General features: G+C 46.3%; 1 protein-coding gene across 4 annotated transcripts in view; it reads right to left on the reverse strand.

Moving 5' to 3' along the window:
* SLC4A5 (solute carrier family 4 member 5) overlaps window positions 1-27469 on the reverse strand; it is a 130125-nt gene that overhangs the window by 80996 nt on the left and 21660 nt on the right. Inside the window, exons 1-3 of one of the 4 annotated variants that reach the window (XM_039523160.1) lie at window positions 6451-6484; window positions 5238-5300; window positions 2736-2896 (exon numbers count right to left, since the gene is read on the reverse strand). In XM_039523160.1, coding sequence (XP_039379094.1) covers window positions 2736-2762 — 27 coding nt within the window. In that variant the 5' untranslated portion in view covers window positions 2763-2896; window positions 5238-5300; window positions 6451-6484. Of the gene's footprint in view, window positions 1-2735; window positions 2897-5237; window positions 5301-6122; window positions 6248-6450; window positions 6546-15782; window positions 15913-27469 lie in introns of those variants that run through there. The other 3 variants (XM_039523157.1, XM_039523158.1, XM_039523161.1) reach the window with 3 other exon arrangements.

Raw genomic sequence — 27469 nt, forward strand, 5'->3', positions numbered from 1 at the left:
GTCTCTAAACTTTCAAAACAAACAATATGCTGTCTCCAAGATGCCCATCATCACAATACTTGGGCACCAGTGAGATCAGTAGCGATTCACAGAAGGCACTAGGATGTTTTTGTATGATAAAAACCCATCCCAGAGTGAGGTACGTATACATCTTCGAAGCAGTTACTATGCTAAGCTAATCTGAATGGGTTGGTGATGCCGATTTAGCTGCCTTAGGTCTTCAACTATACACAGACTTGCACAGAAATAACAAAATCAGTTTGGACTCTCTCCTTTTGTTATTTCAGTGCAGGTTTGTGGGTAGACTAGCCTTTATTTGTCCTGAGAGTGACCTCTTCTGATACTGTTAATTAATTCTGCTGTCCTCTCTTTTTACCCCAGTGTAAATTCCATTGATTTCAACGGAGTTCCTTATTATGTGACGTTAGAATCAGGCCCACAAAGTTAAATTAAAAAGTACATAAAAAGCACATCACACCAGAGATAATAAGTCAACCAAACAGAGAGATGATTAATGAATAACTCTACTGAACTCCACACTAAGCATGTAACAGTGCAGCAATTTGAGCCAATGTTCTAATGTATGCAGTGGGTTGTTACTTTGAAAGGCTGACTACTACACCGCCTTTTCAAGGGCAACGTGTAGTTATACTCTGAAAAGGGACAATAAAAAGGAAGCTGTAGAGATCTAAATGTATTGTGCTTTCTCTCATTATCTTGCAGAGCAAATCCGCTGTGTTTATGAGTCGCTTGCTGGATAGAGAATCACAGAAATGATTGAGACGTCATCAAGTCCAGACCTTGCGCTGAGGTAGGACTAAGTAAACCGAGACCATCCCTGACAGGGGTTTGTTCAGCCTGTTTTTAAAAACTCCTGTGATGGGGATTCCATAACCTCCCTTGGAAGCCTGTTCCAGAGCTTAGCTAAGGTTAGAAAGTTTTTCCCAATGTCTAACCTAAATCCCTCTTGTTACAGATTAAGCCCATTGCTTCTTGTCCTACCTTCAGTGGACATAGAGAACCAATGATCGCTGTCCTCTTTATAGCTGCCATTAACATATTTGAAGATTTATCTGGTTCCCGCCCCGGTCTTCTTTTCTTAAGACTAAACATGTCCAGTTTTTTTTAACCTTTCCTCACAGGTCAGGTTTTTAAAAACTTTTAGTGTATTTATATGTAATGACATTTGTATGTAACTATATATAATCAAAGGAGAAAAATAAATAAGTGAATGGATGCACAGAAATTAGACATCAATTTTGTCTTCATTTCTCAACTGTACCACATATCCTGTTTGACAACTGTTGCATTCTCTCTGGCTTATATTATGTAAGGCATAATGAAATGAACATTCATCAATAAAAAAAATGGAAAGTGAAATCCAGCATAAGGCACTGTTAGTTTTGATGTAATACTGCACCCGCTTTCTTCAGCTTTTCCTCACCTGCCAGTTTTCTATAATCTCAGGATGCTTTGCAAACATTAACTAGAGCCTTACTAACACCTGCAGGTCTCAGAACAGAACCCAGGAGTCCCAGCTCCAACCACGAGTCACAGCTTCCTCAACACATGCGTGTGGGTTTTTTGGGGGCTGTAAGCCTAAGACCCACCAGACAGACAAGGTGGGTGAGGTAATATCCTATCTAATATCCTGGGACTGACACAGCTACAATTACACTGCATAAGACCCACCAGGTAACAGAAATTTATCTAGCAACAACCTCATCATCATCATCCCTTCATTGTCTAACTTCATATTGGATGGATTACAGTGGAGGGATATGTATTAAAGAACCTTACTGCATCTGACTGCAAAGGTGTCAATGTGTAAACACGGAAAAGTGGAAGTCAAATGCAAACATATCAGAGCAGTAGTGATTTACAGTTGCAGTGCATAATCTACTTTAGCTACGTATCTGGCCCCCAGATGCTCCAAGGTGTTTAGTGACTTCACTCCCATTGGTTTCAATGAAAGTCAGGAGAGCTCAGTACCTTTGAGGATCTGGGCTTATGCACTTCACAAACTATAACGTATTTATCCTCACAACAGCAGCACTGTTATCCCTACTTTACAGATGAGGAACTGAGGCTCTGAGAGACTAAGGCCCCAATTTTTAATAGAATTCAGGCATTGCTGCGCTGAGCATTGCAATACTTAATTGATTTAGGAGCCTCTCGTTTTCAAAAGGGATTTAGGCACTTAGGAGCCTACATAATTGGCATATTGGCGCCTAATCCCTTTTGAAAGTGAGGCAAGGGCTTCTAAATCAGTTTGGGGTTGCAATGCTGAGTGCAGTGACACCTACATATCATTAAAATAACAAGGAGTCTGGTATCATTACAAATCTGGGCCTAATTGAGTGCCCAGGGTCACACAGGATGTCTTTGGCAGACCAGGAAACTGAACTCCACTCTCCCCAGGTCTACACTAGTGGTCTAACATCCTCTCATACAGAATAAATTTGCAGTCCATCACCATAGCCACTTGCCCACATCGTCTTATTATTTACATCACACGATCTTACTATTTACGCACGTCAATGACTACACAAGTGGAGAATCAGACTTGATATTGTCGGTTACATTGTGTGCCATTTGACATGCCATTAACCCTCCCTTCCACCAAATTATTCTGAGATGAGTGACACTTTCCTCTAGTTCTAGGTAAGGCTTCAGAGCGCCAATGAAATCACTTCAGGAAAACCCCACCGCTGTTTGCATTGAGAGGTTAATACCGATGATCTGTGGTAAGGAGTAGCCATCTAAGTCTAGGAGCACCGTCCCTGTCTGTAGACATGTGCGTAGTTCAAACAGGCTGTGCAAAGATAACGTTGACACATGAGGTTTGCTCCATCTCTCCCCTCCTTCTTCCACCTTTTCTTCGAATTTTATCCACCTGAAACAACAAAAGCCACAGTTGTGATCAATACAGGGTACAAATGCATGGCTGGTAAACTGCACATCTGTCCAAACAGTGCACCAATCAGATGATCAAGGACCAAGGTGATGGGCACAGTGTAAGAACTTGAACAGAACAGATCTATCACAGGGCAGCTGCTGTACAGCCTGTGTGCATTTTACAGTTAGATATATTTATCATCAATAAACTGGATTAACAGCCATTGCTTCAGAAGGAGCCAAGGTGCTTGGAGGAGCCCAGGACTGGAACAGCTGAGGACTGAGAGGCATTGGCAGAGCATGATTCAGGGCTGGGATATCTAGAAGAGTCCTAGGTCAGGGTGGTGGTGCATTGGCAAAGCTGCATAGCTAGAGGAATCATACAAGAGCTTTACCAGCTGTATTAGCATTATGTTATATGAGGCACCCCTTTCATGAGTCCAATTCATATATGGTTTTAAATTATCTTTTTTATTAAAGGGAGATATGCTTCACATGTACATAGATGGCACTTTCCACCGGCCAAGTGCTTTATGAGCATTAACTAATTCATCCTCAGACCATCCCTGCATGTATGTCTGCATATTACAGATGAGGAAATGGAGGCAGAAAGGTTAAGTTATTTGCCTAAAGTCACATCATCTGAAAGAGGAACAGAACCTGACGGATTGGTAAATCTCACTGCTGGGATCAGGTCCGCCCCTCCCCCTTTCCCTCTCAATATAATACTTATGCTGCTATGAAAAAAAATAGATTGTAAAGTCTTCAAGGCAGGGAAACCATTTTATCGGTGAAGTGCCATGTGCATCTATGGAATAATAATGTGCTTATGCATACAACTAACAAATACTAAAAGGACAGGTGTCACAGCGTGCCTGGTGCAAGGTGTCTGGTTCAGTGAGCTCTTTGCTCATCCTTTAACAATTAAAGTTCAACCCCCAAAATTGGTCACCTGAGCCCTTAAACTTTAAGACCCCCCCCAAAAACAGTTTATTGTACCCCTTCAGCTGAAGGTGCAGTTAGATGGTTAGGTTCTGAGGGCCTGGGGTTCCAGGCCTGGGTTTCTGGGTTAGGGCCGGGGAGCTCCCCTCCTCTCCCAGCTTCATCCAGCACTGCCCCTACAAAGAAGCAAGCAAGCCTTCTTATATCGCCTGGTGGGTCCTGATTGGCTAATACCTCCTCCCACTCCCCTTCTAGCCCCTGGAGGACCAAGTCTTGTTGGCTCTGCAGGTACCAGAACCTGAGTGGCAGTGTTCTGAGGTCTAACTCATTGCCCCTCTTTCCCAGCCAATGCTTTTCCTTTGGGTGGAGTGCGTCAGGGCGGTGATGGGACAAAAAAGGCCTGGTACAACTGTCGTGGTAGGACACTGGAAAACTCATTTAATCAGCTTGATAGTGATCAGAGTTCCCAAAACCTTAACCTGCTCTATTCATTTCAGTGATGGGTTAATTACATTTTGGCTACATAATTTGTGTGAAGGATTTCAGCATCAGGAAAATGTGAAATGGCAAATGAGAGAATGCAGCAAAGTTTCATCCCCAGTGATGCAGCATTTATAACACACCTCCGCCATTCAAGGACATTAAAGCACTTTAGAGACATTTGTTAATTAACTCTATTGGCACTATTATACCATTTTGCAGTGACTAAACTGGGATGCTGAGCTAACCCGATGTCACACTGTAAGTCGGTGGCAGAAAAGAACTTAGGAGCTCTCACTCCCAGTCCTCTGCTCCAACCTCTAGACCCACAATCCCTTCCGAGATCTGGGAACAGACCACAGGAATCTTGACTTCCAGTCCTTCTCCAACTATTAGACCATGCTCTTCTACCAGACTTGAGAAAAGAACCCTAGAGTGCTGACTTCCTGCTCCAATCACTAGACAATGCTCCCTCCCTTAAAAAAAACCCAAACCGTCCTGCTTTTAATGTTCTGCATCAGCTTCTTAACATTCATCATGAAGAGTAACACAAATAAATGAACGAGAGCAGATTTCTGCAGGCTCCCTGGGAATATGACTCGTGCTCCAATTAAGCACAAGTAATTCTCGGCAACGCGCCTGTATTTATTTTGGAAATAAAGCTGCTGTTCCTTTAAATCAGGTTTGCAGAGTACCAGCTCCATGAATTCTCATGGATTAGTCAGTCTAGGGCTTAACCTGGCAGCTTTTAACTGGTACAACTAGGATTTTGGCTCATGTCACTGCAGTGGGGACAGAGAGAAAGAACAGAGGACAACAGGGGCTTAAAAAAAAAAGTAGCAACAGAGTATATGCTAATTCTGCCTGGAAATACTGGAAACAGCTCTGGATTATCCAGGCTATGGTCAGGGACATACCTGGTGGTTTCTTCTCCCTAGTAGCTCCTTTAGGTTGGCATTTGCCTGGATTAGAGATCCAAACTACAAAGGGGAGGCAGATTGACACACTTCAATGTTTTTTTCCCAGTGGGAGAACTAATTTAGATAATCTTTCCCGCTGCAGCTCTGCTGCTCATTTACGATTCTGGGATTCATTGCTCTTGAACCAAGGGGGGGGGGGGTAGGGAGGGACATGGAACCCAGGATTCCTCCTAGTTAACAGAGTAGAGCAGCATTCGCCCATTTAGCAGCGAAGAAAGGAAATAGATTCTGGGTGCTGCAAGTCTGATTCGGGGCAAGGCAACAGGCTACTGTTACCTCACAGTGGCTATTGTTCTGTACTACTATTGCCGTATGATGGACTGTGAAGGCAGATTGACAAACAAAAGGTCATTAATGCAGCAGGAGAAGGAGACAGTGTAATGCAGTGGTTCGAGCACATGCGGTTTCTAGTCCTAGCTCTAACATGGATTTAATGTATGATCTGGGCAAGCCACGAATGGCCTCTGGATGCCTCAGTTTTCTGCGCCAAACCCGACACACAACACTGCCTGCATTAGGAAGTGCAGCGCACCCAAGACAGTGAGAGCTGCAAGAATCTAATGCCTCCGATAATCAGGCTCAAGTTTGGCTGAGCAATCTGAAGCAACCCTAAAAAAAAAAAAATTAGCTCAAACTCTCTGGTGCCTAGGGTGACCAGATGTCCTGATTTTATAGGGACAGTTCTGATATTTGGGGCTTTGTCTTAAATAGGTGCCAATTACTCCCCACCCCCTGTCCCGATTTTTCACCCTTGCTATCTGGTCACCCTACTGGTGCCTCAGTTTCCCCTCTTTTCAGAGGGCAACCATAATAACTACTCACCCTTTGGAAGGCACTTGGAGATCTTTGAATGAAAAATGTTACATGAACACAAAATGGTGTTTGTTAAAACTAGAGAAAGGCAATCAGTGAATAGTATTTTAAATAAATACATAAAACCAAGAGGTTGCTATACTGGAACTGCATCAGGAGATACTGCAGAGCTTTAGTTAGGAGAAATTCAAGGAATATTTTGAAGAGCATCAATGTGAGATTCGTTATTCAGAAAGGGAATAGTCCTGGTTTGTTGCATTTTTCTTCCTATTACAATGTAGCTCCTTTCACCCACTGATCTCAAACTCTTCACAGATATTTGTTAATAAACCCTCACCATAGGTCAGCTTTGGCTCTCCTGTAATGTTCACAACGTATCACTGTCCTGTGTCTTTCACACTATAGCAACCTGATGCTATGACACAAACATCACCGCCTCACAATACAACCAAGCGATGACTCTCTTGCACTAACCCCTAGATCACATACCCGTCCCAAAGCTGAGAATACGAGCCAGGAGTAACCCCTCCCTGCTCTAACTGCTAGGAAACACTTCCCCACACCAGGATTAGAACCCAGTAGTCCTAACACCTAATCTCCTGCTCTAAATACTAGACCACTCTGTATCCTTTTAAGCAGAGCTACAAAAGTTGTTGCTATATTAACGTACATCTCAGTCACATTATTTACATCAGTGCTGGCCAAGAGATTTATGGTCGCTGAGTAAGATGCCTGCCATACTGAGGCTGGCCAAGAGCCCACTGATGGCAAGATATGAAGCCACCTGGAGATTTTCATTCTCCCAGTTTCCGTTTCAGTCCCAGTATCATGCAGTCCCCCATGCACTACAGTGGCTACTCTCACCCCCGTGCTTGGTTGATGCCTGGGTCCGGTGGTTCCTTCCTTGAGGCTGAGGGGAGGGACCTTTAGACTTGGGCAGGCCCACACCCACCCATCTGCAGTGCTTCAGTAGGTGTTCTCACAGCGTGCTCTGCCATTCAGGCTTTAGGAGCTACCACAATGCTAAGCGCTGACCATGCTAGCAGAAAGCAGGCGGGTATTGCAAGTGGTTTCGCTAACACTGCTCTGATCAAACTCTAAGGAAGCTGGGTTAACACATACACCGTCCAGAGCTGGGCACCACGTCAGGTGGGCTAAGGAACCGTGTCAGATGAGGAACATTCGCTATCTATTCCGGGGAACCTCAATGGATTTGTTAAGTGCACTGCTACAGACCTCAACCAATGCACCTCAGTCCTGTACTGGGACCCTCAGTTCTGCACTGAACTGCACCACCCTGGTATGGTCTAGTCATGAGATCTCATGCAGCAATGCTTATATCCCCGAGTCCCGAACTGGCCCCTCCCCATCCAGCACTGCCAACGCTTCTTAATGCTGACCTGCACCATGCTGCTGCTATTTCTGTCCTGCTCCCTCAGGGCAGCTCTGCTGACACCCATAATTCTGGTCTGCAGCACCCCCTGCTGCTTTAGTCCTGGACTCCCTAACACAAGTAGCTCTGTAGTCTTTATCCACAACCCCCTGGCTATTCCACCTCTGCCTCTGACCATGTGGCAATTTTGTGATGTGCCCAAGGGCAATAGCGCGAGCAGCTCAAAATTATTGTCGCTTGGGAGCAGAGGCAGGATTTCAACTTCGGATCACAAAGGTAAAAGGTTTGTGTCCTCACCCCCACCCCCGCAGTCCAGAATCCTGCCTATGGTGCTGTGAGAATTTACACCAGACGACGATCTACTCACTACTGCTTCAAAGGAAGAAGCAGTAACTAACGCCCCTTTACAATCTGGAATGGGTGAGATTCCAGTACCTAGGGAGGTGGTGGAATCTCCTTCCTTGGAGGTTTTTAAGGTCAGGCTTGACAAAGCCCTGGCTGGGATGATTTAGTTGGGGGATTGGTCCTGCTTTGAGCAGGGGGTTGGACTAGATGACCTCCTGAGGTCTCTTCCAACCCTAATTTTCTATGAGAAAAATTCCTTCCTGACCTCTGCACTGAAGCATGAGTTCCTGCTACCTTTGGCCTATTCTGTTTTATCATTTGTGTGACAGTTGCACCTAGAGGCCCCAAGAGAGGTCAGGGACCCATTGCGCTAGGTGCTGTACAAACACACCCTGAAGATAGTCCCTGCCCGAAACAGTTTATGATCTGAACAGACTTAGTGTGACCAGGGGTCTGGTTTTCGAGCAGAAATCCCAGTCGAAAAGGGACCCTGGGGGCTCCAGTCAGCACCTCTGACCAGGTCATTAATAGTCTGGTCAGTGGTGCTGCGGCTCTAAGGAAGGCTAGTCCCTACCTGTCCTGGCACCGCGCTGCACCCCAGAAGCGACCACCAGGTCCGGCTCCTAGGTGGGGGGGGGCACGGGGCTCCACACGCTGCCCCTGCCCTGTTAGCACCGGCTCCGCTGGGAACAGCCAATGGAAGTTGGGAGGGGCAGTGCCTGCGGGCGAGAGCAGCGTCCTGGCCCCCACATCCCTGCCTAGAAGCTGGATCTGCTGGCCGCTTCCGGGGTGCAGCGTCGTGCCAGGACAGGCGGGGAGTCTGCTTTAGCCTCACTGCGCCACTGAGTGGGAGCCACACAAGGTAAATCCGTGCCCCAACCCTGAGCCCCAAGCCGCTGCCCTCTAAACCCAGAGACCCCTCCTGCACCCCAAACCCCTCATCCCTGGCCCCACCCCAGAGCCCATACCCCCAGCTGGAGCCCTCAACCCCCCCCAAACCCCTGCCTCAACCTGCAGCCCCCTCCCACATTCCCAATCTCTCGGCCCCACTTCTCAGCCTGGAGCTCCCTCCTGCACCCCAAACCCCTCACCCCCAGCCCCACACCAGAGCCTGCACCCCCAGCCAGAGCCCTCACCCCTTTATGCACCCCAACCCCCTCCCACACCCTGAACCCCTCATCCCCCACCCCAGAGCCCGCACCCCCACCCCCTCCCCCAGCCCAGTGAAAGTGAGTGAGGGTGGGGAGAGTGAGCTAGGGAGGGATGGGGAAATGTAGTGAATGAGAGGTGGGACCTCGGGGAGGGGCGGAGCTAGAGTGTTCGGTTTTGTGAGATTAGAAAGTTGGCAACCCTAAACAGACTAGACACTGTCACCACAGCAAGTGTAATTTCTGAGCATCATTATCCCAGGCGTGGCAATCTAGCATGCAATGCCTCACCCTTGGCCATTTTGCGCAGTCAGCTTTCTCCCCATGTTAGACTCCCGGAGCCAAGCCCACACTGTCTTGACAGCTGCTTGGCTCTGAAGATGAAGTTTCCTGTTTAGGCTTGCCAAGGTTTTATTTGCAGGTAGTGCTCACGCTGCGAAGGAGCTGGCTCCCCGCAGCTAAAGAGGCTGTGAATTCCTGACCCAAGGAGAGAGGAAACACAGGGCCTGCAATTTGGCAGCTTTTAAACCTGCAGTGGAAATGCTCACATGAAGTCCTGGGCTGCCCCTGGAGACTGAAGCCCTCTATCTCCAGAGCGGGTACAGCACAGCTAGTAGCACTGTAACCGTCTCCCTGCGCTACCTCCCTAATGCACCTGAACCAGCTCTGATTGGGTGAGAGGGAGTCCAGTTTGCAGGGCCCGTTCACTCTTTGGCCTCCCTACTGAGGAGGGCTGATTAGTGTCAATCTTGCTGATGACTTTTAGGCCGGGCAAACACACCTGCCGCCTCAAGGGTCTGCAAAGAGATCCATCAAACTCCTTCCGTAACCTGCACCTTGGACAGCGTTAAATTCTGGCACACACCCAGCCCCACAGAATAAGGGTTTATCATAGAAAGGAATAAAACCCTTTGGGGAAAATAATTAAATGGCTCCCTTAGCAGTGACTAAAAATATCATCATCTATTAGGAACATTAACCTGTAGAATGCTGGTGTTTTATCCAGGCTGGCAACAAAATGAATGTTTAGGATATAGATTACATATGCCCAGTCTCCAAAGGGTTAAACCACATTCAGCAGACACCTAGCAGCCCTGAGGTCGCAGCTCAGTGCAATCACGCTTCTGCTAACAACTCAACACTTAGGCTTTGGGGGCTTGTTGGCTGCGCAGCAGGCAGCAGCAGCAGGTGTCTCCAGCGCTGCCAGCGCTGCTGCAGCGCGCAGCGTGCCGCCAGTGTAAAGTTCCAGCGCCCAGCAGGCTCGCGCGCGCCCCCGCTTCCCCACAGGAGTGGGGGAGGAGGTGCGCTGGGAGGCTGAGCTTTCAGTGCTTGCTGGTGTTTCACTTAGCTTCAAAGCGCTGCCGCGGCAGCGCTTTGAAGTGCTAAGTGTAGCCACAGACTTAGGATATGTCTACACTGCCCATACTGGGGCATCCACACTGCATTGTAAGCCTGGGTTTACAATTGCTGGACCCGGGTTTCACAGTCGTGCTAACGTGCCTATACTGCGTGATGCAGACCTTCTGACTTGGGTCTGCGGCTTGACCTGTGTCCACACTGCACAGTGACAGGGATTGGATCCAAGTCAGAGTGGGACTTGGGCTCTGACCCACCCCCTCTTAGTAGGATCCTAGGACCTGGGGCCAGAGTCCCTGCTGACCTGAGTCAGACTGATCTGTGTGTGGACGGAAGCAGGGAGCGGGTGGGAGCTTGGGCTCAAACCTGAGTCAGAGTCCTGGCTTAGTGTGCAGTGTAGACAGACCCATATAGAGCCAATTTAGTGTGCAGACAGGAAGACTAAAGGGAAAAAATGAAATACCACCCTAGCGAGGGATTTTCCAAATTATTCAAGTGAGTCAGGAGAACCAGTTTCATTGAAAGTCAGTGGGACTTGTGCTCCTGCTCACTTAGGTGCTTTGGGAAATCGCTTGCTTCAAAAAACAGACTAAAAGTTAACTAAATCGGTTGCCCAAACAGCCTCGACAGTGTCTAATGCTTCACACGCATGTAGTTTCTTTGGATCCTCACTGATGGGACAGGGCTGGATCCTGCCAGGCTGGGCCAGGTTCTAAGTGACACCAGTTCCCACTGAAGATAAAGGAAGTTGATGGACTTAGCCCATTGCAGAATCAGCCTAATAGCGATGAAAACACATTGTGCTTCCAAGTACCTTTCATCCAAAGATCTCGTACAGCTTTCTAAACATTAATGAAACAAGCTTCACCTTTTAAGATAGGGACAATGCCCTACATTAATAGTTTCCAAGATCAGAACGGACCATTGTCCGACTTCCTGCCTAACTCATGCCATGGAAGTTCCCCAAAATAATTCCTAGACCAGAGCTTTTAGAAAAACATCTAATCTTCATTTTAAAATTGCCACTGTAGAATCTACTCCCCTGTAGTATGGACTAAGGTTCCGTGTAGGCAAACCGATAAACTGTGATCAAGTCATCCCTTAGACTCAAGCAGCTCAATTTATTGAGGCTATCACTATAAGGCAGGTTTCTGAAACTTTTATTCATTCTTGTGGCTCTTCTCTGAACCCTCTCCAGTTTGTCAACATCCTTCTTGAATTGTGGACAACAGAACTGGACACAGGATTCCAGCAGCACTCACACCAGCGCCAAACCGAGGTAAAATCTGTTATCTAATCCTACTTGAGGTTACAGATGCTGAGGAACAGGAAAAGGAAGTTTCTTGCTTAAGGGTCACACAGCAAGTCAGTGGCAAGAGCCTCTGTCTTGACTCCCAGGCCCCCTCCTCTGACCACCCTCACTCCCCAGAGCTGGGAACAGAACCCCAGAGTTCTGATACCCAGTCTCCCCCTCTAACCACTAGACCCCACTCCCTGTCTAGAGCTGGGAACACAATCACTTGCCCAGTAGTTCAAGAACTTTAACACTCAGAACCACCAAACTAACTGTGATTTCCTTCTGCACCTTGAATCCAGTAAGTCTTTGCAGGCAAAAAGAAACCCCTGTGATCATGGCAAGGAACTATCAGTTTTAAAAGCCACCAGGTTTCTGCAAGGTGAACTTTTTCATGGTGGTGGGTAGATCTGACCATTACCCAGTAACCTTTATCTATCTTAGGTAGAGAGAGATCATATAGACCCCAATACCATAGTACTGGAGAATGTCACAGTCTTTCATATATTTACCCTCACCACATCCCTGGGAAGCAGGGGCGTGCTATTATCTTCATTTTACAGATGGCAAATTATGGCACACGGGCCCTGATCCTTAAAGGTGTTCAGGCTTTTAACTCCCATTTAAATCAATATGGGTTAGGCTCCTAAGTCCCAAGGTCACATGGGCTGTCTGGGGCAGAGCATGGATTTGAACCCATTTGTTCTGGACCACCCACCTCTGCATGGCACTCCGATGCATGAGAGGCATCACACTAGTTGGTACAGAAACAAAGGGGTCAGTAGGACACCGTGTGCCCATCTCATTGTTCCAGGAGCTGCACGTGTAAATCCCTGGGTGTCAGAGAGCAAGCACATCCCCTGGCGCTGGCCCCAAGCGCGCATTAGACAAGGTCATTATGTGGCACAAGTGGGATGCCACTTGTGCACGTGGGTGAGATAGATTTTTATTAATTCTGTCTCTCTATCTTATTAACTGCCTGACCTCACCCCATCGATCCCATTCGAAATGGCATGAACACACACAAATCCCTTTGTGTTACAATAGAGAAAGGGCTCAGCTGAGCTCAAAAAGCCACCTAAATCCCTGGCGCAACAGTGACTCCTTTTTCAAAGAATGAAGCTCACTGGGGGAAAAAACCCACCTAATAATGCTTACAAAACTTACGCTAGGAAGAGAAAATTCCACATGGATTTGAGATTTTTTACTTGGTTAAGCTCATAATTCCACAAAACGAACACTATTTGTGGTTCCTCTAATACTTTTATTAAAAGTTTTGGTTTTTTTTTTTTTTTTTTATTAAGATCTGGAACAGTGGGGCGTGTTAACTCTTTGGATGCCCATGAAAAGCGAGAATGCAGAAATATTAGACAAACTGGGCTTGATTTTTCCACTGTCTTGACATGTGGTGGTATCATTTCCAAAGCGTGTAAAACAAAGGGTGTCAAATGCTACCAATCTAATCTGGTAGCATTTTGCACCAATTTTCTTTGCCATGCTGTCAGCTCTATATCAGTTCCATGCTTATGCTATGCCAGTTCCATACAGTGTTATCTATGCCAACTCCATGTGATGCCAATGCCGTTTCATTCTACTGAACTCTTATTTCACAGGTTACCAGCAAAAGTAATGGCTTCAGTTCTTAAATCCACTCATGATCCAAGCACAGAGGCAGAGGCTGGAGGAATGAAACTGAAGCCACCCGCCGAGCACGTGCTGCGACTGCTGCTTATCACATGGGTCGAAAGTAGAGCTGGGCAAAGAATTGATTTTCCAGTTTAACTGTCAAAATGAAAAGTCCAAAAAAATGTTCCTTTTAGGTCAGCCTGAAATGACAACTTTTTGGTTTTTCTTGCTGAAATGATAAACTGGGAGGAGGCGGGGGGGGGGGGGGAGATTTTCAGGTCGAATATCATGTTTTGACTTGAAAAAAAAACAACTAACGTTTAATTTTTGTTAAAGTTTTTTTTTTAAGTTAAATCTAGCTAAATTTCCATACAAAATGTTATTTTGAAACAAAAAGTTGAAATGTTCTGTTTATACATTTTTGGAATCGCTCTCCCCTTTTTTCTGTGGCCAAAATTATTTGCTGAATTTGACTTAAATTTGCAAACGGTTTTAGCTGAGAATCTCAGCTATTAACCCGAAACTGCATTTTTCGGTGAATAAACTATTTAGCAAAAAATAAATATAAATAAAAAAATTCACCCAGATCTATTTGTAATTGCAGCCTTGCCCAGACACAGGGTAATAAAATAATACATACTGGGGTCTTTTTATTTGCTGTCTGGTGGTGGAGCTTGTAGTGTGTGCAGGGCCGGCTCCAGACCCCAACGCGCCAAGCACGCGCTTGGGGCGGCGTCCCGCAGGAGGGCGGCAGGTGGCCCCGGTGGACCTCCCGCAGGCATGCCTGCGGAGGGTCCGCTGGGACCACGGCTCCGGTGAACCTCCCGCAGACCTGCCTGCAGAGGGTCCGCTGGTCCCGCGGCTCCGGTGGAGCATCCGCAGGCGTGCCTGCGGGAGGTCCACCGGAGCCGCGGGACCAGCGGACCCTCCGCAGGCAGGTCTGCGGGAGGTCCACCGGAGCTGCGAGACCGGCGATTGCCAGAGCACCCCCCGCAGCGCGCCGCCCTGCTTGGGGCGGTGCAAATCCTAGAGCCACCCCTGAGTGTGTGCTATTTTCCTCCACAACTTCTTCTTTCTTGCCACTTCCCTATTTGAAGTCAGCCACTTTTATAACTTTGTTCCAAAACTCATGATCATACACGAGGCTGTCATGAAGATCGGTCCCTCTGAGATCTGCTGATATTTGGCCCATGTACCTAGTCTTTGGTCTCCCTCTTGTTCATCGTCCATCCACAATCACTACAAGAGCTCTCCGGTCTCTGCCAGATATGCCCATACCAACATAACCAAGCCTTCTTCAACTTGTCTTCAATTGGAGCAACCCACATTAGGCCCCTTACCACCTCAAGGACTAGAAACTTACTAAAAACAAAAATAATACAAATGATTGTTGAGATTCTCACCTAATCACATTCCTCCAGGTGCTGGGGCTTTAAGAAACACACCAAATATTGCAAGACTCAAGACTCCATTCCACAGGCAGCTGCGGTTTTTCAGCTCTGGAGTGGGCTCCAAGGAACACCTATGTTTCTAGCCACCATGTTTTACATTGTCCCTCTTTCAGGATTTGTGTCACTTTGCATGGTCAAGCAATGAACTGGCCCATATTTGCTGTTTCCTAATCAATTTCAAAACCAATCACCCTGTTGCAATTTGAGGATCGATTAATAGATTTAGCCAGTGTGTTCCGTCTCAGCATCACCATGGTCATGAAGCCACCAGGTATCTCCTGTGAAAGCACCCTGTGGTCACAAGCAATTTGTGACTTTTCTTATGCATCATCTTACCAGCGATTATAACAACTTACTGCATTTCCATAGCTACTTTAATTACGCAGGGTCCCACAGTGCTTTACTAACTATACACATAGCAGAATCCCTTCATCCAGCACAGAAATGCAACCCCCTCTGGGGTGGAACATGATAACTGCTCACCAGTGCAGAGCAACATTACGCAATAGTTTACATATTGCCTTGTCTTGTCTACACTCTTATTTTTTTCCCCTTGCAATTTGCCATTATTGGGAGTGCTAATGTATACAAGATTTACCATTGTGTCATCTATACCTGCTCTGAACTGGCTTAGAGGAAATGGTGCTTAAAATGTGAGAGACTTCCTGAAGCCATCTGCCCTAAGGCTCTCATCAATATTGTCACTCATGTAGCTGAACTAGCGGGAACAATGGTGGGATATTTTGGGACCCTATCTGCAGGCAGGGGACAACCAGCTGAGTACTAACTCTGGGGGAAAAAAGCCATCTACTGAATCATCAATGCTACCTCCAGCAGCACAGTGTCTCCTAACTCTCTGCTGGGGGCACTAGGTCAGTGCTGACTTAGACTGGAAGCTGTATGGGGCAGGGACCATCATTTTGTTCTGTGTTTGTACAGCCCCTAGCACAATGGGGGGTGGTGGTCCATGATTGGGGCTCTGAAGCGCTACCATAATACATACATATTAACACTACCTATTGAACCACCAGTGCTGGTGAGGTGTCCTCTCCTTACCTGGCAGATTCTTTCCACTCCATTTCTTCCCCATCGTGCTGCAGTGTGTCCATCTCAGTGAACAGGGTGGGGTTTGGAGGGTCATCGTCTTCACCCAGGATGTAACGAAGGCGTTCAGCAGCTGGAGACACTAAAGCGAGAAGAAAAAAAGAGATCATTTAACCCTGGGCAACTGTGGATTGTTCTCACACCAATCCAGCTTCGAAAATGCTCTTGGAACCTTGTGAGAATGAGCTTTCTGGTGAATATGTACTGGTTACAGCCATAAAGTCACAGAGGTCAAGGTCAGAAGGGACCACCAGATCATACCTCTCACCTCCTGTATAGCACAGACCACCACCTGCACACCAAGCCCAGCCACCAGAATAAGACCAAAGTACTACAGCCTTCAGGAGACTAAACCGTTGAATGCCACAGGTAGAGCACACCAATGGCAAGGAACTGATACTGAGATATACCTATCCGGGCAAGAAATACGAAGATGGCAGCTTTGCTTGTGATAATTTGGTCCTTTCAAACTCAGCCCCAGCCAGAGCCAGAGCCAGGAACCAAATCAAGAGAACGGAATTTGTTTCTCCAAAATGTTTTGTGGGCTCGGGTTTGAATTTTAGGTGGAGAGTCAGATCAGTTATTTAATCAAACCTGGCCGCCTGTTGGGGAAACAATCTTTGATTTCTCTTCTGTTTTGCTCATGCTGAACAATCGACTTGGGAAGACCTCACTGGGCATCTCGTGCTGTAGCGATTGCAGCAGAGTTCTTTGCTGCCAAAAGTGCAGTTGTAGCAGTCCACTCGGGCAGCCGGAGCAGCACCCCCCTGGCTCTAGTTTTCTAGGAAAGACGCTGCAAAGGCTAAAGGGGTAATTCTGATGGCAAACAACAGTGATTCAGCATTTTTGGGGCAGCAAGATTAGTCACTCCTGACTCACAAAGCTTTGGAGAAACAGAAAGGAGGGTAAGGATGGAGGAGGGGACCAACAGGCGTATCTTAGATCCTGTAGTGAAAAGGACATTTTGAGGAAAATAAGCTGTTTGAGGGAACACCTCATTCAGAAACAAGAGGCCCATTGAGGAGCAGGGAAGGCCGAGACAATAAGCAATTCAGGCCAAGTTTCCTCAACAAAGAGGGCTTGAAATATGGAACAACTGGAAAATGTAACAAATGGAAGGCACACTCTCGATTTTGGTAATCAGTGGATACAACCACCAGCTAGATTCAGAGGGTGAAATCCTGGCCCCATTTAAGTCAATGGGAATTTTGACATCGGTTACAGAAGGGCCAACATTTCACCCGTTGAATTAAAGGCCAGAAGGGACCATGATGTTCATCTAGTCTGCCCTCCTGCAAAACACAGGCCAGAGAATTTCATCTCCTGCACCACACATATTTGTGGTTGAGTTAGAGTGTATATTTTTTTCTGAAAGGGACATCCAATTTTGTTTAAAAAGACACCAATTGATGGAGAATCCACCACGTTCGACAGGGAAGTTGTTCCAATGGTAATTGCCACACAGTTACAAATCTGTGCTTTATTTCTAACTTGAATTTATCTAGCTCCAACTTCCAGTCATTGGATCTTGTCCTGCCTTTACCTGCTAGATTAAAGATCCCTCAGCTATCCCCAGGTAAGTATTTATGGACTGAGCTTCTTAACTCTTTGGACCCGTTGGGGAAGAAACATGACAAGACATTGTACACACATGGTGACACTCTTTGTGTTTCCTTTAGGTTCTAGGGGGCAGGGTCCTGGATCAGGAAGGTTCCACCATTTCAGTGAGAAATTCTGGCTTTGCGCCAGTGGATGCCTCAGGGGACTGATCAGTGGATACAGAGCATTTAACTTCCAAGTCACCAGCTAGAATCCAGTCCAGGTTGGGAAGTGACTGATAGTTCCCACCACCTGATGCCTGCTGCTTGGTGGCCTATGTGAAATGAGTTTGGTGCAGCCCAATCCCAGTGCACAAGTGTCCATATCATAAGAAATGCCGGTACAATTGCCCTTTCCATCACATCACGCTGGTGGCTTCAGTGGAGAAGCGAAGGCTTGTATAAGTCATGGAGATTGAACCGTCCCACCTCCAGCTCAGGGAGGGATGTTGAGAAGCTTGCTTTGTACTGTGCCTGCTGCAGTTAAACATAGGACGTCAGTGTCCAGAGCTGTCAAGCCAGCACCTTCTACCAGCAATACAGCCCTGTAAGAAACAAGAAACCCTGGTCTCTAGCACAGGGGGAAATTTTGTCACCCCCTTTTCTGTGTTTTGCTTTCCTCCGGACATTGAGCCGAAACACGAGGTCGTTGCTCAGACAAGACTTCCATTGACGTCATTGGGAGTTTTGCCTGATTGGAGCTGTACAAATTGGCCCAATGTTTGTGTGTTAGAAATGATTTTTTCCCCCCTACTGTGATATATGAGTTCACCCATCAAATTCAAGTCTGTTTCAGGGCTCTCTTTCTATTCAGCTATTCTGGGATTCCCCCCTCCCCCCAACATTTTCTCTCTCTTGATCTCAGAAAGAAAGCGAAACTCTGAGATAAAGAGAGAGAGAGAGAGAGAGAAAGTTTCTTAGAGTTTTGCGCTCTCCGTCTCAGAGTTTCCCTTTCTTGCTTTCTTTATGGCTCGAGCCTCCAGAGCAAAGCCTAATGCTCCTGTCATAACAAATTAACTTTGTTTCCCGCTAAGTGTCGAGGGGAGAAAAGAACAGTCGAGACAAGCTCCGCTATTGAGCAGCTGCGTCAGAGTAAGCTTAGGCCTGTGGCTGTGGTATGTCACCCAGGGATGCGGACAGAAGTTTCAGCAGCACAGGACATTTTTAATTACTGTGAGAGAGCCAGTTCGTTCCCTTTGAATTGTTCCGCCTGAGTGACTCTAATGCATTCCCTGTAGCCGTGTGGGGGGGGGGGGGGTAGGGAGGAGGAGAGCACACACTTGCCCTCCTGACTGCTTGCTCCATCGCTGAGTGAGCTTGGTGGATTTTCTCTTAAATCTCTGTGTTCACATGCTTTTAGATCTCTTGGCAGCATGCAAGGCGGCTGGCAACAGTCAACGCAATGCTAACCCACTGCTGATGTGTGTGAGGTTAAGAATAAATGCTATTTTAGCCAGGCTAGGAGAGACAAGACCTAGTGGTCTGAATACTGGGCTAGAAGCCATGAACTCCTCAGTTCTAATGGCGTCTCTTACCTACAGAGAAAGCATTTCTTAGAGTCTAAGGCCAGATAATGATAATCTATTATTATGATATCATTATTCCATGCAACACAGCCCAGGGAATTTCATGCAGTGATTTCTGAAGTGGATGGGGGTTATCCTTACCCCCTGTGTAAGAGACCACTACTGAGTCCTATTCCATGATTTGTATCAACGGAGCGCCTAGGAGTCCTCGGCATGGACCAGGACCCCATTGTGCTAGGTGCTATACAAACCCAGAACAAAAAGCTGATGGTCTAATTATAATACAGGACACTACATAAGGAGATGGACAGGCAGGGGAGTTCAGGGAAAAGTTGAGACTATATTGTCAGTCTTCTTGAAAGGTATCCAGTCGTGATTTAAAGGCTCCTAATGATAATGAATTAACTATTATTTGAGTAAAAAGCGACAGAGTCCTGTTGCACCTTATAGACTAACAGAAGTATTGGAGCATGAACTTTCGTGGGTGAATTATTTGAGTGTGTCCATGAAAACGGGCATAGTGCTCACCGCTCACCCAGAGTTGCTGTGAGTATTTTGAAGACAGAAGGCCCTAGATACGTGCATGATAGAAAGGCAGGGTAATCCAGGGCTTAGGACACTGGAGTAGGTCCCGTCTCTGCCATTAACGCACTGGGTGATCTTGAGAAAGTCATTTCCCCCACCTGGGAAATGGGGAGAACAATCCTGCTTTTTGGTAAGGAGCTTAGATGGAAAGCACTGAATGATAAATAAGAATATGCATGATTAATAATACCCAATTAAATAGCCCCATTCTGAAAAGCAGCCATCACTACAATAATTCAGATGAATTCCAATTGCATCTGCATGCTGCTGTCCTTACACAAAAGTTTGGGCAGTTAGAAAAGTATCAGTTTTTATAAAAGTGCCATGTTCTCCACTATAGCATCATTACACCAGAAGTGATTCACAAACTTCCCCACACAACATAACTAGGAATCATTCCCTCCCTACTGAATGGTGTGAAACGTGACAACTGTTTAACAGAACCTAGCTACATCACATGACAACTTAAGACAGGAAGCTAAGAATCTATAGGTGCTCTCACCGAGCGTCTGTCATGGCTGCTGCAGGAACTTTTGCCATGTTAAATTCCAGCTGAAATAAAGCTGCTCCCTCTTCGAATGGCATTTCAGAGGGAGCATTCTGACTCTCTAGTCTTACCTCCTACACAGCACAGGCCATAGAATTTCACTCTGTGATCCTTGCATTAAGCCCATAACTTTGGTTTTGGGACTGCGCTTTGACTGTCACAACACACATTCCCTCTCCCTGTACCAAAGCATACATTTGACTGCAAAATGCCAGCATTCTCTGGCCTCGTCTATGCTAGAAACATTTTTTGTTAATGGATGGGATTTTCAAGTGACTAAGGTAGTCAAGCACTTAACTGCCTCAGATGCTTTTGCAATCAGTGTGGTTAGAGCACTGGACTGGGAGTCAGGACACTCGAGTTCTATTCCTGGCTCTGCCATTCAGCAAGTCAGTTCCCCACTCTGTGACTCAGTTTCCCCATCTGTGAAATGGGGATAATGATACTGTCCTCTGTAAAGAGCTTTGAGATCTGATGAAAAACACTGGGTATTACTATTTCTCCTACTATGCTAAAACCAGCTAAATTCCACTGGTGGTAGCAACAGTGGAAGCACAGATGTTGACAGGGCTGTTTTTTCTAACTCCGCTCAGAGCAGATCTAGACAACATGGCGATAAAACCACTGATGGTTGGTTTATGCTAGGTTTCCCACCAGCGATACTGGTGTAGGGGAACTGGTGCAAGAATCATGGTGGGAGATGTTAATAAAATTGCCGGTTTAGAAAAGACCTGGGAGCTAACATTCGCAGCTCAAAATGGGCAGTGGAGGAGAGGCAGCACAGACAACCAAGATGGTCACAGTTCTCTAGTCTCTAATTTATGAAAAAGTCACGCAGAATAATAGAAAGTGGTAGTATTTCTGTAGTTTTGGTATCATCCTATTTAATGCGATAGAACAGGAGAAACTTTCTATAGATTACCTCAACCACCATACTGAATTTGAGAGATAATTCTCTCCCCCTGCTGTAGAATTTTATGAGATGGTTTGGAAAACCTACACAAAGGGTCACATTCATCATGAAATTCTATAGGTTTTTCAGAGTAATTTCTAGAGAGCCTTATTACATTTCTATAACCCCTATTGTTTCCATCCCTATTTCATTGTATAGGACTTTTCCATGAATGGAAGGAACATGAAGGGGCCACGGGGAAAGAGGAAGCCTCAAGGTGACCCATTAACAACTTCAATGTCATGAAGGGCAATTGATAAAGCTGACTGAGAATTCTCCCAGGTGAGTGATTCTAAACTAGGGCCAGAAGCTAAAAATTAGGAAGGTAGAACTAAAATGGAGATAATCAGGGAAATACCATGTGCTCATGGAATAAATTGCTAGGAAGGGCACCAAAACACAACACCTAAGGAAGTTCCAGGCATCATGACCAATTCAACCAGGCTCTATGCTGGCTTCTAAATGTGTAGATGTAGCCATTGGTCAGTGTGGGTTACAGGTCCTCCTTTGTCCGATCTGAAGAAGAGCTAACACAATTGTTGGATACATAAACAGGGGAATTTTGAGTAGGGGTAGAGAGGTGATTTTCCCTCTGTGTTTGACACTGGTGTGATCACTGCTGCAATCCTGTGTCCACAATTCAAGAAGGCTGCTGACAAATTGGAAAGCGAAGAGCCACAGAATCATTAAAGGATTAGAAAACCTGCCTTCTAGTGATAGACACAAGGAGCTCAGTCTTTTTGGCTTAACAAAAAGAAGGCTACAGGGTAACTTGATTATAGTCCATATAGTACTTACATAGGGAACAAGTAGGTAATAATGGGCCCTTCAATCTAGCAGAGGAAGGTCTAACATGATCCAATGGCTGAAAGTTGAAGCTAGACAAATTCAGACTGGAAATAAGGCGTACATTTTTAACAGTGTGAGTAATTAACCATTGGGACAATTTACCAAGGGGCGTGGTGGATTCTCCATCACCGGCCTTTTTTAAATCAAGTCTGGATGCTTAGTAAAAGATCTGCTGTAGGAATTATTTTGCTGAGGTTCTACAGGAAGGTCAGACTAGATAATCATAATGGTCCTTTCTGGCCTTGGAATCAATGAAATCTACAAAGCTCTGGAAGTCTCCAGTTCTATCCCCTTATGTGGGCCATTCAAAGAGACTTCTAAGGACAAAGTGGCCAGAGCCTACCTGTCACTGGAAGGCCCACTCATACCCTAAACTGCCAATGCTACCACCATTTCTGTTGTTGGGTGGGGTTGTGTTTGATACACAGGAGGTCAGACTTTCAGTGGTTCTCAACCTGCGGCACACAGCTCACAGCACACAGCTGTGGCCCACGTGACATCCTCAGGGCCATATGGGTAATACTGTATGTGGCCCACATAACACATTGTGGCCCACAATGGTAAATAGATTGAGAATCACTGGACTAGATGATCTGGTGGTTCCTTCTGACTTTAAACTCTGACTTATTGAGTAGCTCTAGTCAAGGCAACAAAGGAATGTGGTCATTCCCGACAGCCCCTCAGTAGCATCTACCTACCTATGTAGGTTCAACATATCGCTGGGGTAGTGGAGACTCCTATGGAGCCTTGGCTAGAAGGCAAAGATGGTGAGGGATGAAAAAGGCAGTACTATTAGCAGCCTTCCCTCCCAGTGAATCCTGTACTGAGTCTCAGGCCAGTTCTGGCAATCCTAGACCATTGTCTATTTCTGGGGGATTTGCAGGAGATAGTAGAAAAAGTAGGAAGGTGGGATCTGCCAAATAACGACAGTCGTGTTGGGCCAGGAGGCTTTCCCGGTTCCTAAGATTCTTTAACAATCTTCTCATTTAAGGGCCTACTTTATGCAGAGCAGAACACACCAGTTATTGCAGGCCACAAGACTCTCGCTAGGAATCTGGCAGAAGAGCGTGCCATGCGCCCGGTGTGTTGGAATGCTATTCACTCATGCTATTTGGGTCTGCTTCCAAACAGCTGAAAAATGCCTGCGGCGGAGGAACACCTTTGTTCAGAGGTAATACCACTGTGGGATTCCCAAGGGAGAGATCCTTGGGCCAACTGCAAGGCGGTACTCGTACGTTATCGCATGGCCAGAAGTGCCACAACTTATGTAAATTGGGGGGGGGGAGGTAGAGCAGGAATGAAAATGCAGGAGTTTGGAAGTGATGTTGAGGGGGGAAATCAACCGGAGAGTCAAAATTGATGGAGACACATCCTTTCTCTTCCCCAAGCGGTTACACCAATAGGCACATAGGACACAACGTACACAGTTTAGGCAGAACAACTACATTAATGGTGGGGAAAATTCCCAGAGTGCTTAATTCCAGTACTTTTACTAGATTTGGATTATGTGACTGGTCTAACCTATTAATTTTAAAAATCAAAAAGATTTCCCCCCCCCCATTTCTAATAATCAGCACATGTGAGAAATGTACAGAAGCATTCGGCCCTTCCCATTATAGAAAGGTGGGATCAAAAAGCTGAGCGCTTTGGGCCAAGTATTGAGGCACCCAAATCCCTTGGGATGGGGAAAGAATGAATGAATGGAGAACACACACATGAGGCACACTCCTAAATGTGAGCACCCCTCTGAACATCCAGTCTCTTTCCCTGCCACTGCAGAATTGCTGCCTTCAGCACATTTGCCAGTGTTTTGTCCAATCTGGTTTATAAATTCCCACTATTTCCCTTGGGAGACTATTCCACAAGCCAATAATCTCACTATCAGGCAGCTCTTCTGATATTCAGCCTAAATGTTCTCGTCATTCATTCAACTGCTTTAGATGATCCTTCCCTGCGCCTGGGCGCTTACAGCCTTCAAGTATTTCCAGGCGGTTATGACTGGCCCTTCGTTGACACTTAGCCAAGCTAAGCACATCTACTTCTTTTGATCTTTCCTCCTAAACCTGCTCCCCTCCAGATTTTTCTTCCTCCTTTCAGAACTCCCTCCTGTTCATCATCAGTATCCTTTGAGCCATGAGATACACAGAACTGACCACAATACTCAAGGTGTGGTCACGTCAGAGTCATACAGAGAGGTGCTTTTTTGAAAACGTTACCCTCAGTCATTGGGAGTATGTCTATATCGCAATCGCAGGGTGTGACTGCAGATCAAGCTTTAATCCACCTAGTTTGGCCCCTGGATCCGTGAAGCCATGGCAATGCAAGCTTCAGCATGGCCTATACAAGACTGAAGTGGCTTCACTGCTAGCTTGGGTGTGGCTGCCTGAGTTGCAATTACACCTGTGACTGCAGTATAGGCATACCCTTGAGCCCTAAGTCCTCTTTCAATGGGATGTAGGCTACTATGGCCCAGATTCTCAAAGGGATTTTGGCGACTAACTCCTGCTCATTACATAGTTTTGAGAATTTTACCCAGGTTGTAGTATATCCCCATTCTGGGACATAATGGCCTGCCCATATACAGGACAAAAAAACAGACAAAGGGCCAGATTCTTGGCTGGTGTAAATCAGTGTCACTCCATTGAAGATACTGACCCAGGTTCAGAGAAGCCAATGGAGCTATGCCAATTTACACGGAGTGAGGTTCTGGTCCACGGCGATAACTCATGAAAATAGAGAATGAACGTGAGGTAGAGACAATTCCAGAAAAACTCACTCTGGACTCATCCACACGAGAAGGTTGCACCGGTGTAACTTGAGGTGTGAACTGAAACCAATAGAATGACACTGGCATAAAAGACTCTGAGGACACTCTTATTTTGGTATGAGAGAGGCCTTTTCCCAGTTTAATTTAACCTGTTCCTGACTGACCTGAGCTAAACCAAAATAAGCCACCCCTATCCTGAAGTAAATGCCCACACAGCCTTTTGCACTGGTTTATATTGATTTAAAAAGAGATTTAAGTTATACTTTCTCATGTCGACAAGCCTTGAGTTGATGTATATATTGTAGATCTTACAACGCTCACACACTGTAGACACCCTCATTCTGACATTTCTCTCCCCCTTGTAAGTGGTTCCCCTCTTATATACAGTACTGAATCTTTTAAGTCTACATGGCATGCTTATCCAAACAAACACTCCCCCTCCCAAGCTATGTAAAGTAAAATAATCCCTCCCCCCTAAACAAGAGCGACACCCATTCTACATGCACGCTGGGTTCAATCCAGTAGTAATTATCATATTCCACACTTCCACAGTGCCTTCCACTCTAAGGTCTCAAAGCACTTCACAAATTATTACAAACTTAGCATCAAACATTCCCATGCGGTTGGCAGGGCATTGCCCCTCCCCACACTGCCCCCTCCCTTCCTTTTACAGGGGAGGAAGTGGAGGAATACTGAGTTTACCGGACTTGCCCTAGGTCACACAGTGAGCCTGTCTAGACCCATCCAGCCATGTTCTCCTCCTGGCCCCCCCATCACCACAAGATCAGAATTTGTGGCAGAGCCACGAATAAAATGTAGGCCTCCTGATTCTTCTGATAGTCTTTCCCCTGTTATGAAGAGAAACCATCTTCAGCTCCTTTAATATCCCCTGCTCACTAGCCTATGAAGCATCATCTTTGTAACAGGCATGGCTGCAAATGGAGAGACTTTTTTGTGTCCCTAACTTGAGGGCTAAATCTCCTCTCCAAATTGCACAGGAGAATCTCTTCCAGCCTATTCCCCACTCCATGCATGCACCTGAGTTACACATAAGAACAGCCTTTGGAGAAGTGTGCTCTGCAAAGCTAAGAGGGGAGTTTAGACCTATGCTCACAGGATCAAATCTGGATTCAAACTTCCGGCATTGAAGTCAATAGAAATTTTGCCTGAGTAAGGCCCACATTACAATTATTATTTCTAACATTCTCACAATACTCTTGGCACATTACAAAATAAAGACACAGTCCCTGTACCCATAAGGGCTTATACTGTTAGAACCGATTCTGTCTCCTCATCACCCTGGCATTTCACTAAGTAACCTGGACAAGGACAGGAACCTCCACAAAGGTGCAGAGCTGCTGGTTTGGGTTGGGATGGTTGTCTCCTCCACTGTTGGTGGCGAGTTGTTCAAACAAGGGTTTAACCCAACCACATGTCGGTCTCCTCGGACACCATGTATTTTAATAAACTGTTGGGTTTTAGCACTCTCTTAATATGTCAGATGTTAATCCACTTATGAAAATGTCTTTGTTAACGGAATCCCACTGCTCTAGAACTTCGAAATAAGAAAGTTAGCCAAATACGGCACTCAAGAAAGGGGCTAATTAAATTGGTACATATGTGTAAAAGGAAACCTCCTGCTGCAGCCAGAAATACTGCCTTTCCCGTCCATAAAAATCAGGCGAAGCAGAATTCATAACTGCCGTGAAAGACTAGGATGTCCACTGCATTATAGTTCAGCCTGCTTTACTGCTTAAGACCCTTAAGTCACACCACCAGAGACTTGGTCATTATTAATTATTATTATTATTAATTATTGTCGTGGTCTGAGGCTCTGGTTGGAATCAGGGGCCTGTCGTGCTAGTTGCTGCACCAACACAAAGGAAGACACAACCCCAGAGAGTTCACGACTGACATACATTAGGTACTTTTCAGAATCTCTCTCGCAAAAAGCGATGCTGGGATAAAAGCGGAGGATGTGAGCTGAGAGGCCAGTAACGCTTTCTGATCCGATCCCTCAGCCCTGCAATGGTATGGGGAGCTCACGGACGCGAGAACAAGGATGGTATCAGTCCCCTTCCATTGCAATGCTACAGTCACTTGAGGTTCAAGCTCTGTACCCTGATGATGCTGATGTATTCTTTGCATTGTGGTATCAACACGGGGCCATAAGCAGGGATTGGGACCCCACTGCGGTAGGCGTTGTACATGCACAAAACAAAAAAGCCCCCCTCCTCTGGCCATGGAGCTCCCTGAAGGCAGTAGAGCCAGTGTGGGGTCTGTTATGCAAAAGATTAGCCCCCCTCTCCCCAGATCAATAGGAAAGCTGTTTGTGATACATCACCCCGCTGAGAGGATGAACAACATGGTTTAAAAATAATAATGATTATTATGTGGCAGCCAGATGAGTGCTTCACAGAACACACACAAGACAGGTCCCTGCCTTGAAAAGCATAAAAATCTACAGGATAATAAACAAATGCCACAGCTGGTGGGAGGGTTGGGGGGTCTCAGGCTTTGCCCTGGGAAGGGGGAGGAGTTGGGTGACAACCTCAATTCTATGCAACTTTCTCAGCTGGAGGGAAAGGACCTTCCTCCTGGGGGCACAGAGCTTGTTGGTTGGGGACCTCTAAGGGCTCCATCCCGCACAGACACCAAGGGAGAGATGGACAAGAGCTATACTGTATTGGAGTACCTGCTGCCAGCCTCTCTGCAGCCATGTGCAAGTACCAAGTTAATTATTCCTATACCAGCCTTGACAAAAGGGCATATCCTAGTCCAAGCCATTGAGGGGAATCCGTAATGGCCCTTGGAA

This window comes from Mauremys reevesii, linkage group 2, assembly GCF_016161935.1.
Source record: "Mauremys reevesii isolate NIE-2019 linkage group 2, ASM1616193v1, whole genome shotgun sequence".
Classification (NCBI taxonomy): Eukaryota; Metazoa; Chordata; order Testudines; family Geoemydidae; genus Mauremys; species Mauremys reevesii.